The sequence below is a fragment of the Panulirus ornatus genome, chromosome 13 (genome assembly GCF_036320965.1).
Source record: "Panulirus ornatus isolate Po-2019 chromosome 13, ASM3632096v1, whole genome shotgun sequence".
Classification (NCBI taxonomy): domain Eukaryota; kingdom Metazoa; phylum Arthropoda; class Malacostraca; order Decapoda; family Palinuridae; genus Panulirus; species Panulirus ornatus.
Window position 1 is genome coordinate 48,762,778 of NC_092236.1, and position 18,143 is coordinate 48,780,920.

The 18,143-nt window shown below is 45.1% G+C and overlaps 1 protein-coding gene across 1 annotated transcript in view; it reads left to right on the forward strand.

Moving 5' to 3' along the window:
- The window catches only part of LOC139752848 (cGMP-dependent protein kinase, isozyme 1-like), a 378,255-nt gene that overhangs the window by 303,934 nt on the left and 56,178 nt on the right, over nt 1-18,143 (forward strand). Inside the window, exon 5 of the mRNA XM_071668811.1 lies at nt 8,430-8,599. Within this exon, the coding sequence (XP_071524912.1) occupies nt 8,430-8,599 (170 nt within the window). The remainder of the gene's footprint in view (nt 1-8,429; nt 8,600-18,143) is intronic.

Below are 18,143 nucleotides of genomic sequence, written 5' to 3' on the forward strand. Positions count from 1 at the left end.
TGCGCACATCTCTATCCATAGCCCACGCCTCGCAACCATACAACATTGTTGGAACCACTATTCCCTCAAACATACCCATTTTTGCTTTCCGAGATAATGTTCTCGACTTCCACACATTTTTCAAGGCTCCCAAAATTTTCGCCCCCTCCCCCACCCTATGATCCACTTCCGCTTCCATGGTTCCATCCGCTGACAGATCCACTCCCAGATATCTAAAGTATAATAAGTATAATAAAGTATAATAAAAAATATAATAATATTTTTGATCGCCGTCCTCCTGTGTTTACCTCTGGCGGGCGCATGCGCAACACTCGATCGAGTAAGCGTCTCATTATTTTTCTTTTTTTTTTTAGATTTTACTCTTCTGTTCCTTCCTGTTAACATTTGATAGTAAAGTAATTAAGAGAACCTAATGACGTTATTTCATAACCGAGGACGGATAGGCAAGAAAATGTAATGGTAGTTTGGTTTAGATATTTGTGCTAGTTTGACTTGTAACTTTATGACGGTGTTGTGGCGTATCCACTGTGCCACAAATTGACCTTCGTATTTCATCTGGTTATTATAGGTAGTGACACCTTTTCTTAAATGGATCCCGGTTGCATTGTCATATTTGATACATATAAATTGATTTTTGTTAACGATTGTTAAGATGTGTGTGTGTGTGTGTGTGTGTGTGTGTGTGTGTGTATCACCTCACCCCAGCCTGAGTTACAGGATCCGGGATCCTTACATTCGGGAACAGCTCTGGGAACTCAGCCTCTCTGTCACTCACGCCAACACACACTGTACTGGACACATTTTAAGGAATTTCCTCCACTGCTTCTGGGGTAGATTATTTCAGAAGGGTTGATTTATGTGCGTGGAGATAAATATTAATTGTTATGATGGTAGGCAGCTCACTAGGAATGTTACAATTTACATTGGGATAACATTATAAACTTGGTTTTACTTGGCCTACTTTCTTTAGCAAAAATGGCTTTTTGATCTTGTGTATTGTGTGTGTGTGGGGGGGGGGGGCTACTGGGGGAACTGTACCCCAGTACTACGTTAAAAGACGGTCTGGTACTGGAGGCCATCTCAGAAAACCTCCAGCAAGTCCCAGCCTTTATAGGCACTGAGTACGGTACGGGTATGGGTACTGGAGATACAGTAGTGTACGGATGAGTACTGTACAGTTCGGTACGGAACGGTATGGGTATTGTACACTACGGTACTGTATGGGTACGGTAATGTACGATGTACACCGCAGAGTACATCTCTTGTACTCACAACCTTCATGCGTGTGCACCGTACGGGTCTGCTGGCCGACCTTGCGAGAACTGGGAACATTATATTGTATCGACCAGAGATGACGACGTGTGATCACTGGTGCTCGTTGCACGGCTCTCCCTGGCCGAGGAAGGGAGAGAGAGAGAGAGAGAGAGAGAGAGAGAGAGAGAGAGAGAGAGAGAGATCAGTAGCGGGTGTAAGACTTTGTGTTGCTACTTAACGTTAAGTTGTGCTGCGTTGCTTCCCAGGGAGCGGGCTCGCCTAGGTTACTATGACCTGGGAATGGAAGAGTCGTTAAGACAAGCTAGGCTACAGTGGGAGGGAAAGTTAGGCTTCCTCCTCCCCGCTCGCCTGTCCTCCCCCCCCCCCCCCCCCCCCCCCCCCCCCCTCCTCCTCTCAGCGACTCCCTCCCCCCGCCCGCTAATTACTAAACAATAGAGCATGCGAGGTCGCGGGTTACGTCCCTCATCCCTGGCACGCAGATTCATTTTTGTCTTGTGTATTTAACCTTTTTACCCGCCGGTGGGAGGCTGCTGGAGCCGGTGCCCAAGTTTTCATAACTGGGGAATATTTGTAGCAGGACCTGGGAACTGTGTAGGTAGAGGGAGTGGATTTAGTATAGAGAAAATCATATAACTTTGTTCACATCTGGTTACTAGCACCTGACACACAGAGAGAGAGAGAGAGGTGTAAAGTTTGTGCGTGGCTGGGGCAATGAACTCCCCGCTAAGATCAGCACAAAGAGTAAGGGAAATAAAAGAGAGATTAACGATTACCAGATAACATAGTGACCGACCATTTTCCCCCACAGAAAATGGTGTCTCGTTTTGGCGCCTGTGTTTTCGAAGTAACCGTCAAACTCTCCTTAATTCAAATTCATTTCAGAAAGCAGAGTTTTCTATGTATCATCTTGGATCGGATGTAAAATGTTAGTTTCATCACATCTCAGCCTGGCTACACTCAAACTTGTAACCAAAATAGCAACTATATATATAAACGACTATCGTATGCTTCAGTTACTGTTGATAACTAAGTAACTAAATCATAACGAACTGTAGAACATAGACCTGCTTACTTGGACCTTACACATAACGAGAGTGTATATGGTCGTTGTAACGAGGGTGTGTGTGTGTGTGTGTGTGTGTGTACCTTCATACAGAGGAGTAAACACTGGATAGATGTAGCTTGACGGCTACGTCCTTAATGACCCTGGCTGGCAGTTAGGGCTAAAGCCCGACCAACCGTCATGCTGATTACTCCCGTACTTACAGGTTAATGGCGTCGCGTTTCCATGTTCAAGTCTCTATCCCAGGCTACAGCCACACCGTAAACATGTGGGAATTCTATTAGATGCAATTACCAAGGATATGACAGACTTACCAGTTTATGCGCTACGACTAGTGGACTACGACACACAGACACACTGTATAGCTCTCTCTCTCTCTCTCTCTCTCTCTCTCTCTCTCTCTCTCTCTCTCTCTCTCTCTCTCTCTCTCTATCTATCTATCTATCTATCTATCTCTATCTATCTATCTATCTATCTATCTGTCTATATATATATATATATATATATATATATATATATATATATATATATATACTTAATCGCTGTTTCCCGTGTCAGCAAGGTAGCGCCAGGAAACAGACGAGGAATGGCCCAACCACTCATATACACATACAAATATATATTTTTTTTATTTATTTATTTATTTTGCTTTGTCGCTGTCTCCCGCGTTAGCGAGGTAGCGCAAGGAAACAGACGAAAGAATGGCCCAACCCACCCACATACACATGTTTATACATACACGTCCACACACTCAAATATACATACCTATACATCTCAACGTATACATATATATACACACACAGACATATACATATATACACATGTACATAATTCATAATGTCTGCCTTTATTCATTTCCATCGCCACCCCGCCAGACATGGAATAACATCCCCCTCCCCCCTTATGTGTGCGAGGTAGCGCTAGGAAAAGACAACAAAGGCCACATTCGTTCACACTCAGTCTCTATCTGTCATGTATAATGCACTGAAACCACAGCTCCCTTTCCACATCCAGGCCCCACAGAACTTTCCATGGTTCACCCCAGACGCTTCACACGCACTGGTTCAATCCATTGACAGCACGTCGAACCCGGTATACCACATCGTTCCAATTCACTCTATTCCTTGCACCCCTTTCACCCTCCAGCATGTTCAGGCCCCGATCACTCAAAATCTTCTTCACTCCATCTTTCCACCTCCAATTTGGTCTCCCACTTCTCCTCGTTCCCTCCACTTCTGACACATATATCCTCTTTGTCAATCTTTCCTCACTCATTCTCTCCATGTGACCAAACCATTTCAAAACACCCTCTTCTGCTCTCTCAACCACACTCTTTTTATTACCACACATCTCTCTTACCCTTTCATTACTTACTCGATCAAACCACCACATACCACATATTGTCCTCAAACATCTCATTTCCAGCACATCCACCCTCCTCCGCACAACTCAATCTATAGCCCACGCCTCGCAACCATATAACCATATATATATATATATATATATATATATATATATATATATATATATATATATATATATATATATATATATATATATATATATGGCATTTACAGAGCATCAGATTGGGGAAGAGCAGTGTAGTTTCAGAAGTGGTAGAGGATGTGTGGATCAGGTGTTTGCTTTGAAGAATGTATGTGAGAAATACTTAGAAAAGCAAATGGATTTGTATGTATCATTTATGGATCTGGAGAAGGCATATGATAGAGTTGATAGAGTTGCTCTGTGGAAGGTACTAAGAATATATGGTGTGGGAGGCAAGTTGTTAGAAGCAGTGAAAAGTTTTTATCGAGGATGTAAGGCATGTGTACGTGTAGGAAGAGAGGAAAGTGATTGGTTCTCAGTGAATGTAGGTTTGCGGCAGGGGTGTGTGATGTCTCCATGGTTGTTTAAATTGTTTATGGATGGGGTTGTTAGGGAGGTGAATGCAAGAGTATTGGAAAGAGGGGCAAGTATGCAGTCTGTTGTGGATGAGAGAGCTTGGGAAGTGAGTCAGTTGTTGTTCGCTGATGATACAGTGTTGGTAGCTGGTTCATGTGAGAAACTGCAGAAGCTGGTGACTGAGTTTGGTAAAGTGTGTGAGAGAAGAAAGTTAAGAGTAAATGTGAATAAGAGCAAGGTTATTAGGTACAGTAGGGTTTAGGGTCAAGTCATTTGGGAGGTAAGTTTGAATGGAGAAAAACTGGAGGAAGTAAAATGTTTTAGATATCTGGGAGTGGATCTGGCAGCGGATGGAACCATGGAAACGGAAGTGAATCATAGGGTGGGGGAGGGGGCGAAAATTCTGGGAGCCTTGAAGAATGTTTGGAAGTCGAGAACATTATCTCGGAAAGCAAAAATGGGTATGTTTGAAGGAATAGTGGTTCCAACAATGTTGTATGGTTGCGAGGCGTGGGCTATGGATAGAGTTGTGCGTAGGAGGGTGGATGTGCTGGAAATGAGATGTTTGAGGACAATATGTGGTGTGAGGTGGTTTGATCGAGTAAGTAATGTAAGGGTAAGAGAGATGTGTGGAAATAAAAAGAGTGTGGTTGAGAGAGCAGAAGAGGGTGTTTTGAAATGGTTTGGTCACATGGAGAGAATGAGTGAGGAAAGATTGACCAAGAGGATATATGTGTCAGAGGTGGAGGGAACGAGGAGAAGTGGGAGACCAATTGGAGGTGGAAAGATGGAGTGAAAAAGATTTTGAGTGATCGGGGCCTGGACATGCAGGAGGGTGAAAGGCGTGCAAGGAATAGAGTGAATTGGAACGATGTGGTATACCGGGGTCGACGTGCTGTCAATGGATTGAACCAGGGCATGTGAAGCGTCTGGGGTAAACCATGGAAAGTTCTGTATGCATAAGATTAGTGTAGGAAAACGCAGAGATGGGAAGAAATTATTTAATACTCTGACATTTCGAACCACAGGGTCATTCTCAGAGAACTGACTACGGTTGGTTTGGATCTGACCTTATATACCCCACGGGAAGACTTCACACCCCTTGGGAAGATATATACCCCACGGGAAGACTTATATTTCCTACGAGAAGACTTATGCACCCCACAGGAAGACTTACATACCCCACGGGAAGACTAATATACCCACGGAAAGACTTATACACCCCACGGGAAGACTTATACACCCCACGGGAAGACTTATAGTCGGCTGTCTTTGGAAAAAATTCTGTGGTTCGAGACTTTAAGAGTATTAGATTGTTTCTGGTCATATCTGTGGGTTGACGTGGACCGTGTGCCGCTCCCAGGATCTTAAACTTGGGCGAGCCAGCGTGTGTGAATCATGGTCAGCAACGCTAACCACCACTACACCACGGAAGCTCATGTGTGTGTGTGTTATGTGTGTGTGTATATGGTGTGTGTGTGTGTGTGTGTGTGTGTGTGTGTGTGTGTATGTGTGTGTGTGTGTGTGTGTGTGTGTGTGTGTGTGTGTATGTGTGTGTGTGTGTGTGTGTGTGTGTGTGTGTGTGTGTGTGTGTGTGTGTGTGGACTTAAAAGGTAGTTAGGGATGTGGAAAGCTTGGGAAGGTCGACTATCGGAAAACACTCTTACTATAACGAACACCCGCGTATAACGACCGGTCTAGTGAGCAGCAGGTGGGTGAATTGTAGTGGACGTATTTTTCTGGGGAGATTTTGCCCTACGCCCCACTTCAGGATGAGAGAGAGAGTGTTTATTGATATTGTGCGCTTGTTTCCGCTCAATTGTTATTTTGCTGTGGTGAACAGCACAAGGCAGCGAGAATAGCCCCGTCTGCACTGGTTACGAGATGCAGAAATTTACTTTTAGTAACAACGTTCCCTGACTGGGCGGGCGTAGGAGGGATCCAGCAGGAGCGGCGTCAGCAGGAGAGATCCAGAAGGAGCGGCGTCAGCAGGAGAGATCCAGCAGGAGCGGCGTCAGCAGGAGAGATCCAGAAGCAGCGACGTCAGCAGGAGAGATCCAGCAGGAGTGGCGTCAGCAGGAGAGATCCAGAAGGAGCGACGTCAGCAGGAGGGATCTAGCAGGAGCGACGTCAGCATGAGAGATCCAGCAGGAGCGACGTCAGCAGGAGAGATCCAGAAGGAGCGACGTCAGCAGGAGAGATACACCAGGAAGGGTACAGCAGGAGCGCCGTCAGAGTGGGCATCCAGCAGGAGCCGCGTCAGCAGGAGGGGTACAGCAGGAGCCGCGTCAGCAGTAGCGATGCACCAGGAACAGGAAACCTGAGCGACGTCAGCAGTAGGGAACACCAGCTGGGGGTCGCCTCACTGATCATAACTTCCACTTTGCCCCTTGTGGTCTCCAGGGGAGAGGCCCCAGGTGTGTCCTCCTCCCCACAGAGGGCTGCTACGAAAGGCCCCGTGTGTTGTGACTTTGGCTGACCTCACCTGTAGCCCTGAGGGTCACATCAACACGTAGAAGGAGAGGTCTCTTTCTCCTGCAGGTCACACACACACACACACACACACACACACACACACACACACACGTACACACACGTAATAAGATATGGACCTCAATGAACCCATGTTATTAAACTCGTATGTTACAGTTTACGACCGTCGTATCAATAACCCATATTTAATACCAGGGTAACGATGTTATGAGCAAGACCGTTACAGCAACAGAAAAAAGAAAAGAAATAAAGAGTTACAAACGTATTCTTGCAATATTATTGGTAAAACCCAACTAAAGTAAGTAAATTCTGGCGTTGTGATTTGTCGACGTTGCTTTGAAAAAAAAAAATAAAGTTGAAAACGGACTGAGGTTGATAACATAATTATTAGGCACAGGAGTAATGTCTGGCAGTCTATCACCACATAGTTTACTCATAGGTTCGTTTGTTTGTAATATCTTCTACCCTCGTAATCCACCTCCTTGGCTGATCATCAACTGAGAGATTGATAGATTATTACTTAGCTGCTCGCAAATCCAGTCACTCCTCGTGCTGACCACCGTGTTGACCCACCTCCACCACCACGTAGCCGATCCTGTGGTGCATTCTGCCATCCTACTGTAGAAGACCTTCCCACTGAACCCACTAGTAACCCATGTAACGATTACATACACATTCAGTGCACCTCCTCGTACACCTCGAGTGATCCTGCCATTACCATGTGAATAACCCAATTACCAGTCGGCCTTCTGGCAGTTCTTGCAAGCATCTCCACCAATACGTGATCCTTCCTGCAGCCCGACCAGTGTATTACTGTGTAGCTTACACGACCAAGTGTAGTCAGCGTTCTGATATGGTACAAGTAATCTCTCCAGTGGTTCTCGGTAATCTACAAGTAACTTCTCCAGTGGTTCTTGATAATCTACAAGTAACCTCTCCAGTGGTTCTTGATATACGAGTAACCTTTCCAGTAGTTCTTGATGATATACGAGTAACCTTTCCAGTGGTTCTTGATGATATACGAGTAACCTTTCCAGTGGTTCTTGATGATGTACGAGTATCCTTTCCAGTGGTCCTTCCAGCGGAGTCTTCGCTGGAGTGTTTAGCACATCTTGCAGTACCAGCCTTCCTCTCTTATCCGATATCGATTTCAAACTAGAGAGCAGCCCTCGCAGAAAGTCATTATAAGCCCTGCTACCCTTTCCACTGAAATATTCAGTAATACTCCACTAACTATTCCGTCCCGTGCCACAAATCGTCTCGTAACTATTCCGTCCTCTACCGCAGTTCGTCCAGCAATTCTTCCCTCCCCTACTGCAACTGTTCCAGCAAATCTTCCTTTCCTTGCCACAACTATTCCAGGAACTCTTCCGTCCCCAGCCACAACTGTTCCAGTAATTCTTCCTTTCCTTGGCACAGCTGTTCCAGTAACTCTTCCGTCCCTTGTTCGCATCTGCAGCAGTAACTCTTTCCTTATCTACCACAGCTGCTTCAGTAACTCTTCCTTCCCTTGCCCTAGCCATTCCAGTAACTCTTCCTTGCCACAGTTGTTCCAATAATTCTTCCTTCCCTTACCACAACTGTTCCACTGACGCCTCCTTCCCTTACCACAACTGTTCCAGTGAGTCTTCCGTCCTTTGCCTCAACCGTTCAAAGAGACTTCCAGTAACACTTGCATCTCACCCTGTGTTTCCAGCCGTGACGCACGCGAAGGTGTGGGTGCTGGACAGACGAGTGTTCCAGCAAGTGATGATGCTGTCTGGCCTTAAACGTATGGAAGACAATATCAACTTCCTCTCCAGTGTCCCGCTGCTCCAGAACCTCCACAAAGACCACCTGTCGAAGATCGCCGACGCCCTGGAAGTGGTAAGTGCTTCCAGTAACTAAATGTTTCCCAATAACCTTTTTAATGTCCCTAAGTTATCATTTAGTATTTAGTGTTCCAAAGATATTACTTGGTACTCTGACAGCTGCGTAGTTCTAACAAGGAGAAATGACTAAGATTCCCGATGTCCTGGAAGATTCAAAGGTATGTTGTAGACACAGCGGACGTAACCTCAATAATCACTTGAGTTACCCGTCAAACGTTCTCTCAGAAAGAACTCCCTCCCCCCGTCACCTACCGTGCTGCCTGCTGGAGTCATGTGAGAACCAGCGTTTTCTGTGAGTTCTCGGATTCCATCTGCTACCTGAGTGTTCGTGGACAACTGTTCCCCTGGGTGCAGGTGTTACTTGACTACCCCCCATCCCCTCCAGCTCTTGTGTTTCCCTGACGAGAACCACCTCGTCCAAACAGCCGCCAACACCAGTGAGGTGAAGCTTGCCCACAGTGACTCGGTTATGTGGATTTCTAAAGTTCTTACTGGTAAGATAATATTTGTGTCGACTGTGGAGCGTGGATGGTTTGGATTCGCTTTGGCTGCGTCGTCTTCGTCCGTCCGTGGTCCGTTACGTACGTCGCCACACATTTCACCCTGCGGACGTCCCTTTGATCATAAGGTGAAATGTGCCAAAGCGATGCTCATCAAACTCTCGTATATATACAGTTGTTCTCCGGAAGAATTAGAACGGAATGGGATAACACGCCATGATCCTAGTGTGGGTTTTGTCCGAGTTAGAACTTTATAGGAAAAAAAAAAAAGGTTTATGCTGGAACTTCCTGGGACTCATTGCTTGAATCGAATTACCTCTTTTGTCGATGATATGTGATGAGATATTTCGATATTCCCTGAGAATATTTCCTACCAATATCTGCGCTGCGTTGCAGACAACACGAGTGTTGCATAGATCATCCCTCTTCATTATTATTATTAGTATTAGTATTATTTTATTATTATTAGTATTATTATTATTATTATTATTATTATTATTACTGCTACTACTACTACTATTGTCTTATTTTCAAAAGACCTTCGATCCTTTTAAGAATAATGAGGTAGAATTTGAATGAGTGACATGAATGACTTAGTTTGACCCGAGTTATTTCATTATCATGTGAACAGACAGCACGGCTACCGGCATACGACGGTATGACATTCCTGAACACGGCCGGTACGACCCTCGAGCACGATGGTACGATGGCCATTCTAACCAAGGGTCGTACTGTCTCGTCCACTGGTCGTGCTGTCGTGCTCCAGGGTCGCTAACCCCTGGTTCTTCCCCTCATGGTGGTAATATAGCAGGTACCTGGTTCTACCCCTCGTACTAGCCATACTTGGTCCTTGGTTCTACCCCTCGTGCTAGCCATACCTGGTCCTTGGTTCTATCCCTCGTGCAAGCCATACCTGGTCCTTGGTTCTACCCCTCGTGCTAGCCATACCTGGTCCTTGGTTCTACCCCTCGTGCTAGCCACACCTGGTCCTTGGTTCTACCCCTCGTGCTAGCCACACCTGGTCCTTGGTTCTATCCCTCGTGCTAGCCGTACCTGGTCCTTGGTTCTACCCCTCGTACTAGCCATACTTGGTCCTTGGTTCTACCCCTCGTGCTAGCCATACCTGGTCCTTGGTTCTATCCCTCGTGCTAGCCATACCTGGTCCTTGGTTCTACCCCTCGTGCTAGCCATACCTGGTCCTTGGTTCTACCCCTCGTGCTAGCCACACCTGGTCCTTGGTTCTACCCCTCGTGCTAGCCACACCTGGTCCTTGGTTCTATCCCTCGTGCTAGCCGTACCTGGTCCTTGTTTCTACCCCTCGTACTAGCCATACTTGGTCCTTGGTTCTACCCCTCGTGCTAGCCATACCTGGTCCTTGGTTCTATCCCTCGTGCAAGCCATACCTGGTCCTTGGTTCTACCCCTCGTGCTAGCCATACCTGGTCCTTGGTTCTATCCCTCGTGCTAGCCACACCTGGTCCTTGGTTCTACCCCTCGTGCTAGCCACACCTGGTCCTTGGTTCTACCCCTCGTGCTAGCCATACCTGGTCCTTGGTTCTATCCCTCGTGCTAGCCGTACCTGGTCCTTGTTTCTACCCCTCGTACTAGCCATACTTGGTCCTTGGTTCTACCCCTCGTGCTAGCCATACCTGGTCCTTGGTTCTATCCCTCGTGCAAGCCATACCTGGTCCTTGGTTCTACCCCTCGTGCTAGCCGTACCTGGTCCTTGGTTCTACCCCTCGTGCTAGCCATACCTGGTCCTTGGTTCTACCCCTCGTGCTAGCCATACCTGGTCCTTGGTTCTATCCCTCGTGCTAGCCATACCTGGTCCTTGGTTCTACCCCTCGCGCTAGCCATACCTGGTCCTTGATTCTACCCCTCGTGCTAGCCATACCTGGTCCTTAGTTCTATCCCTCGTGCTAGCCATACCTGGTCCTTGGTTCTACCCCTCGTGCTAGCCATATCTGGTCCTTGGTTCTACCCCTCGTGCTAGCCACACCTGGTCCTTGGTTCTACCCCTCGTGCTAGCCACACCTGGTCCTTGGTTCTACCCCTCGTGCTAGCCACACCTGGTCCTTGATTCTACCCCTCGTGCTAGCCATATCTGGTCCTTGGTTCTATCCCTCGTGCTAGCCACACCTGGTCCTTGGTTCTACCCCTCGTGCTAGCCACACCTGGTCCTTGATTCTACCCCATGTGTTAACCATACTTGCTCCATGCCACTTCTATTTTCTCACACTGATGGTTCACATATTTTCAACCATGAACTAAGATAAATTCATTCGACTTCCTTGGAATATTTTATTTCACAGTAAGAAGTGTGTCAACCTTGTCTTTTAGATTCCGTTAATGACGTGCATTAGTGTCACAGTGAGCAGGAGTAAGGTTTATAATTATATCTGGAAGCTAATTATGTATCCTAGCCAACGCCCTGCTTCGTGACACGAATCTAACGCCACGAAATGATGCCCCACAAAAACTTCCCTGAGGGGAGAGAGAGAGAGAGAGAGAGAGAGAGAGAGAATATCGGTTTCAGGAGCTCTCCGTGGGCTAAACTTAGCGCCAGGATTTTCTGTTCATATTAGTATGTGAGGAGGCCGTAGTGTTTGGTGAACGAGTTTTGTTAGTGACAGAAGAATGTTGAATACCTGGAAGCCACTTGCGTGAAACTCCCTCCTCTCACAGAGCAGGTAGGTGATTACACACACACACACACACACACACAACACACACACACACACACACGTGCGCGCACAATGTTTTCACAGTGGATGACACTATATCCCCACCACGAGTGAGAAGGGATGGACAGGAGGAGGTCTTGGAAAGCTTTGAAATTGCTGGGATACAGAACAACAGACTGTTATGTGAATATGACTCACGTAAGGCGCATGGTCCTGATGAAGAAGTTTCTGCATATCTCCTGAAGGAGTGTGTAGATACGCTTGTCATGCCCGCTTAGGATGTAGTTTGAGTTGTCGCTGGAGGAAGGTAAAGAGCTAAGGAAGTGGGAAAAAGGGTAATTGTCTTACCTGTCTTTAAGAAAGGAGTTTGGGAAGCTGCGCTAGACTGGAATTATGGTCAGTAAAATGCAAGAAAAGATTGATAGATAGCTAGTGAATGATTTTTTTTTTTCTCTCTCTCTGAAGAAAAACTAGCTAAGGTAAAGGCGACGCGGGTTCAAGGAAATGTCATGCATAACAGATCCAATAGACCTCTGTAAGACACTTGAGTTCCATTTTAGAGGAAGGAGAACGATAGGTGAATTGCGTGCCCCTCCTTGGCTTGGCAGAAAGCGTGTGACACCGTACCACATGGCAGGTTAGTCAAGAAGTTTGGGTCGCTAGGCGAGAGTAAGATGGTAACGTCTTTGGTAAGTAGAAATATACCTGAGTGGACGGGAAGAGAGAACGCGTGTTAGGAGCCTTTTCGAAATAGGTTCGGGTCATCATTGTTATCCCACAGGACTCGGTCCTGGAACCATTGCTCTTCTTAATTTCTATAAATGACATACCAGATGGACTGAATATGTTCGTAGTTAGTATCATGAGGGAAATATAAAGTGATGGGGATTGCATCGGTTGACCAAGGGGACCTAAACAGATTTCAAAGTCGACTTGATAGATAGATTCAAGCCCATTAAATGGGAGGTAATGAGGCTGGGACACACAGATGGAAGGCCACAGTGCGTGTATTATCTCGCTGGAAATAAGTTGTAGGAATCTGATCTCTGAGAAGGACTTGGGAGTTAACACTGTACCAACCCTGTCGTGTCGCCAGAGACTCGTCTAAAACGTGTCATAAATGACAAGTCCTTTTGCTGTGTTAAAGCTGTGGATGTGTGGAATGAACCGAGTTGTGAATGTTAGCCGTGTACAGATGTTAGAAAAAGTTGCATGACAATAGATAAAGTTTAAGAGATGGGGGTCCCACGAGGGTAGAACGCCCTCCCCGTGTAATACGAATAGATAATTACACACACACACACACACACAACACACACAGGCTTACCCCTCCTTCCTCTACGCCCCCGTCAACTCTCTCTCTCTCTCTCTCTCTCTCTCTCTCTCTCTCTCTCTCTCTCTCTCTCTCTCTCTCTCTCTCTCTCTCTCTCTCTCTCTGTGGTAGTGGGGCGCGCCACAGCCAGTAGTAATAACTGGACCCTTGAAGCCCAACCAGGGGTAGAGGTTTGAAGACATTGCCGCCGTGATTAGCGCCGCTTGTACCGGCGGTGATGGCTGTCTGGCCGGGATGATTATACACATTACTCAAATCACCTATTCAACATGGTCGTGATTGGGTCATCCTCAGTCGTTACTGGTCCGGAGAAGATGACTTTTCTGCCCAGGATGTGTGGCTGGTTGTGGCCGGACTTAGGAACGACTTTTCAATTCTCCTGCGAATTAGTGTCGTGAATTCTGTCAACACGAGTCCATTCAGTGGGATCCAGTCCCCCTCTTCAGTTCTCTCTAGTAATATGGTTTCTCATCCCCCTGACGACCAGTCATTCTGATATTCTGGACTTTTACGGGTTCGATGACATTACTCCAAAACGACAAGATGAACCTTTGAGTACATCCACTACCACTCCCAGTGCGGTAAACTTGTTCCATTCAGCATTATATCAAGTACGATAATTTGACTTAAGGTACGATGCTTAACTCCCCCGAGTATGATACCTTAACTCTAGTACGATACCTTATCCCTTTCAGAACTTTAGTGTAGTAACTCTGAGCCTTAAGTACGATGACTTTAGTACGATACGTCTACCCCTTGAGTACGATACATTAACCTCTTGAGTACGACACCTCCACCCCTTGAGCGCGATGATACTACTCCAGCACGATACCGTGGCCCCTTAAGTACGATAACTTTACTCCACTGTGATGCCTTGAACCCTGAGTACGATGATGTCCCACCAGTACGATACCTTTGCCCCTCAAGTACAGTAGCTTTACTGGTGCACGATATCATAACACTTTGCGTCCGAAACCTTTACTAATGTAGGACTCATCTCTTTGAGCACGATAATTATCTTGCATTAGTAGTATACTAATGATCTTGTGTCAGTAAGATACCTTTTTCTGGGAGCTAATGAGTAACGTGACGTGTTATCATCACGTTACTACTTACTCCCCTGGAGGACAGTGACTAAAGACGCTCCACTCAAGGATTGAGTCGTCCTGCTCGAGGGGATTAAGTCGTCGTACCTAAGAGGTTAAGTTGTTGTACCGAAACTCTTACTGTAGAGTGCCTGAGCATCATGACTATGTTCAGTGGTTGTGGCAGAATTGAAGCCTTTCGAGTACATTGGTCAGACGTGAGGTATATTATGACATACGTGAGGTATATTATGACACTCCCTGCGGCCCCGTCATTACACAAGTGTGTGGTAATGATCGTTGTCATTGACGTGCACTGTTAGCAAGATGGTCTCAGGGTCTGTAGTCTACTATCTTGGTTTCCCTTAGTCGGTCGAGCTGGGGTTGCTCAGGGGCAGTGGACTATAGAGTAGTAATTCTGAAATTTGGTTGCGAGACTATGGTGAAAAGTTGTCATTGGCCACAATGTGTGTTGTTGGTGTGGAAAGTGTTTGCCGCTTATATATATATATATATATATATATATATATATATATATATATATATATATATATATATATATATATATATATGCATTACTCATGACAGCTAGAGACTGAGTGTGAACGGATGTACCTTTTTTGTCTGTTTTCCTGGCGCTACCTCTCTGAAGAAGGGGGCAGCGATGCTGTTTCTTGTCGGGCGGGGTAGCGGCGGGAACAGATGAAGGCAAGCAAGTACGAATATGTACATGTGTATATATGTATATGTCTGTGTATGTGTATGTATAAGTATGCGCATGTATATGTGTACATGTTGAGAGGTATATTCATATGATGTATGTATGTGTATAAGGGCGTTTATATGTATATGAGTGGATGGGCCATTCATCGTCTGTTTCCTGGTGCAACCTCATTGACGCGGGAAACGGCGATCAAGTATAATAAAGAAATAGATGAAATTATATATATATATATATATATATATATATATATATATATATATATATATATATATATATATATATATATATAAATGGAAGCACTTTCTCACGTACACACATCATATGAAAATTCGCCGCATTCTTATCGTTCTTCTAGAAAAATTTTCCACATATCTTCGAGCTTCCCTTACTTCACGAGGATGAGCGAAGACAACGCCTCCATAACTCTCCATAATTTATTTTTAATATACAAAATGTTCTGCCTGTGCATTAGGCATCTTCAGCTGAGGATAAATTACACAGTACAAAGCACTAGATGTACACTCTCCATCGTAGGAAGTAGAAGTGAAGGCTGGTCCCCGGGAGGTAGTATACAAGACAGGCTGTGTAGGGGAATTGTTTAAGGGGAAGAACATGGGAAAGGCAGGGTGGGAGGCTGCCAGGTTTCAGTATATATGTGGAAAAAGAAGCCAGATGAAAGCTGAGGTTGAGCGAGTATTAAGTTTACAGATCTGTAAACTTAAGGGAGGATAGAAAAATTTGGAAGGAGGTTAATAATGTGCGAAAAAAAACAGAGTACAAATAAAAACATCGATGGAGGGGGAAAAAGGGGAAGTGGTGATAGGCAGTGATGAAATGAGGTGGAGATGTAGTAAGTATTTTGAAGGATTGTTGATGATAGGGTTTGGGTTGGGGTGCTTTGGGAAGTGAGTGAATCATGGTTTGCTGAAGAGAGAAGGATGAAACGCGGCAAGGTGGTTGGAGTGAATTGGGAATGCAGTTGAATTTTTAAAGAAAGTGGGTGACTGTGTTGTTGATTGGTTGGTGAGGATATTCAATGTATATATGGTTCATGGTGATGTACCTGAGGATATGATATGGTTGGCAGAAATGCTTTGTGGAAGGTCTTAAGAATGTATGTTATGAGAGAGAAAAACTGCGAGGTGAAATGTTTTCATCAAGGGTGTAAAGCATGTGTATGAGTAGGAAGAGAGGAGAGAGAATGGTTTCAAGTGAAGGATGGTCTGCGGCAGGGGTGTGTGATTTCACTAGTGTTGTTTAATTTGTTTGTGGACGGGTTGGTGAAGGAGGTAAATGCGACAGTCTTGAAGAGTGGGGCGAGTATGCTGTCTGTAAGGAATAAGAGGGCCTGGGAAATGAGTCAGTTGTTTGCTGATGGTACAGCACTGGTGGCAGATTCGAGTGAGAAACTGCAGAAGTTAATGACTGAGTCTGGAACAGTGATTGATTAGAGAAAGTTGAGAGTAAATATGAATAAAAAAAGAAGGTTGTTTGGTTTAGTAGGGTTGCAGGGTTAAGGAACAGCTTATTTAGGGTGTGAGTTTTAATGGAGAAAAATTGAGAGGTGAAGTGTTTTAGAAAGCTGGGAGTAAACAATGCAGGGAATGGAACCATGGAAGCGAAGCGAGTCATAGGGTGGGTGAGGGAGCCAAGGTTCTTTGAGCGCATAAAGACATATCGTTATATGGAAGGGTAGAAATGAATATTTTATATTTTTGAAGGTACAGTAGTCCCAACAATATTACATGGATGGATATATATATATATATATATATATATATATATATATATATATATATATATATATATATATATATATATGTACTATTCGCCATTTCCCGCATTAGCGAGGTAGCATTAAGAACAGAGGACTGGGCCTTTAAGGGAATATCCTCACCTGGCCCCCTTCTCTGTTCTTTCTTTTCGAGAAAAAAAAATGAGAGGGGAGGATTTCCAGCCCCCCGCTCCCTTCCCTTTTAGTCGCCTTCTACGACACGCAGGGAATACGTGGGAAGTATTCTTTCTCCCCTATCCCCAGGGATAATATATATATATATATATATAAATATATATATATATATATATATATATATATATATATATATATATATATATATATATATATATATATATATATAAGGCTATTCAGAGGAAGATGGATGTGTGGTAATAAAGAGTGTGATTGAGAGAGCAGAAGAGAGTGTATTGATATGGTTTGGACATAAGGAGAGAATGAGTGAGGAAAGGTTGATAAAGAGGATATATGTGTCAGAAGATGAGGGAACAAGGGGAAAGGGGAGACCAAACTGGAGATAGAAGGACGGCGTGAAAAAGATTTCGAACGATCGGGGCCTGGACATGCAAGAGGGTGAAAGACATGCAAGGGATAGATCAGCTTGGAATAATGTGGTATACTAGGATCGACGTGCTGTCAGTGGACTGAACCAAGATATGTGGAATGTCTGGGGTAAACCATGGAAAGGTCTGTGAACCTTGGATGTGGATGGGGAGCTGTGGTGTCGGTGCATTACACATGACAGTTAGAGAATGGATGTGAGCGGATGCAAGCCTGTCTTCGTCTGTTCCAGGCTCCTGGTAAGTACACCTGTAAGTGTTCCGTTTGACATTATCCAGTGACCTTTGGCCTGGCTCAGGTGTCTGGTGCCGTCACCATTGTCTGGGTCGACCCTCTCCACCACCTCCACCCCCGTCTGCCAGACGACACCAGGTGGCCGATTCCCCCCCCCCCCCCTTCCCTCACCACCACCACCACCCACACTAACCTCCGCGCGGAGGCGAATGGAAGATAGCTCTCTCTCTCTCTCTCTCTCTCTCTCTCTCTCTCTCTCTCTCTCTCTCTCTCTCTCTGTATTGGTTATCGTCACTGATCATGAGTCAGCATGGGCCAGCCCGGCGGTTCGAACCCTGAGGTATGGCAGTCAGCCTACATTTTCGAACCAGGTGTTCACCCTCCCCTCGGGGGCCAGGTCGATAAACAGGTACCTGATGTAGGCTGGAATATATATATATATATATATATATATATATATATATATATATATATATATATATATATATATATATATATATATGCATATATATATATATATATATATATATATATATATATATATATATATATATATATATATATATATATATATATATATATGTGTGTGTGTGTGTGTGTGTGTGTGTGGATACACGTACAGGA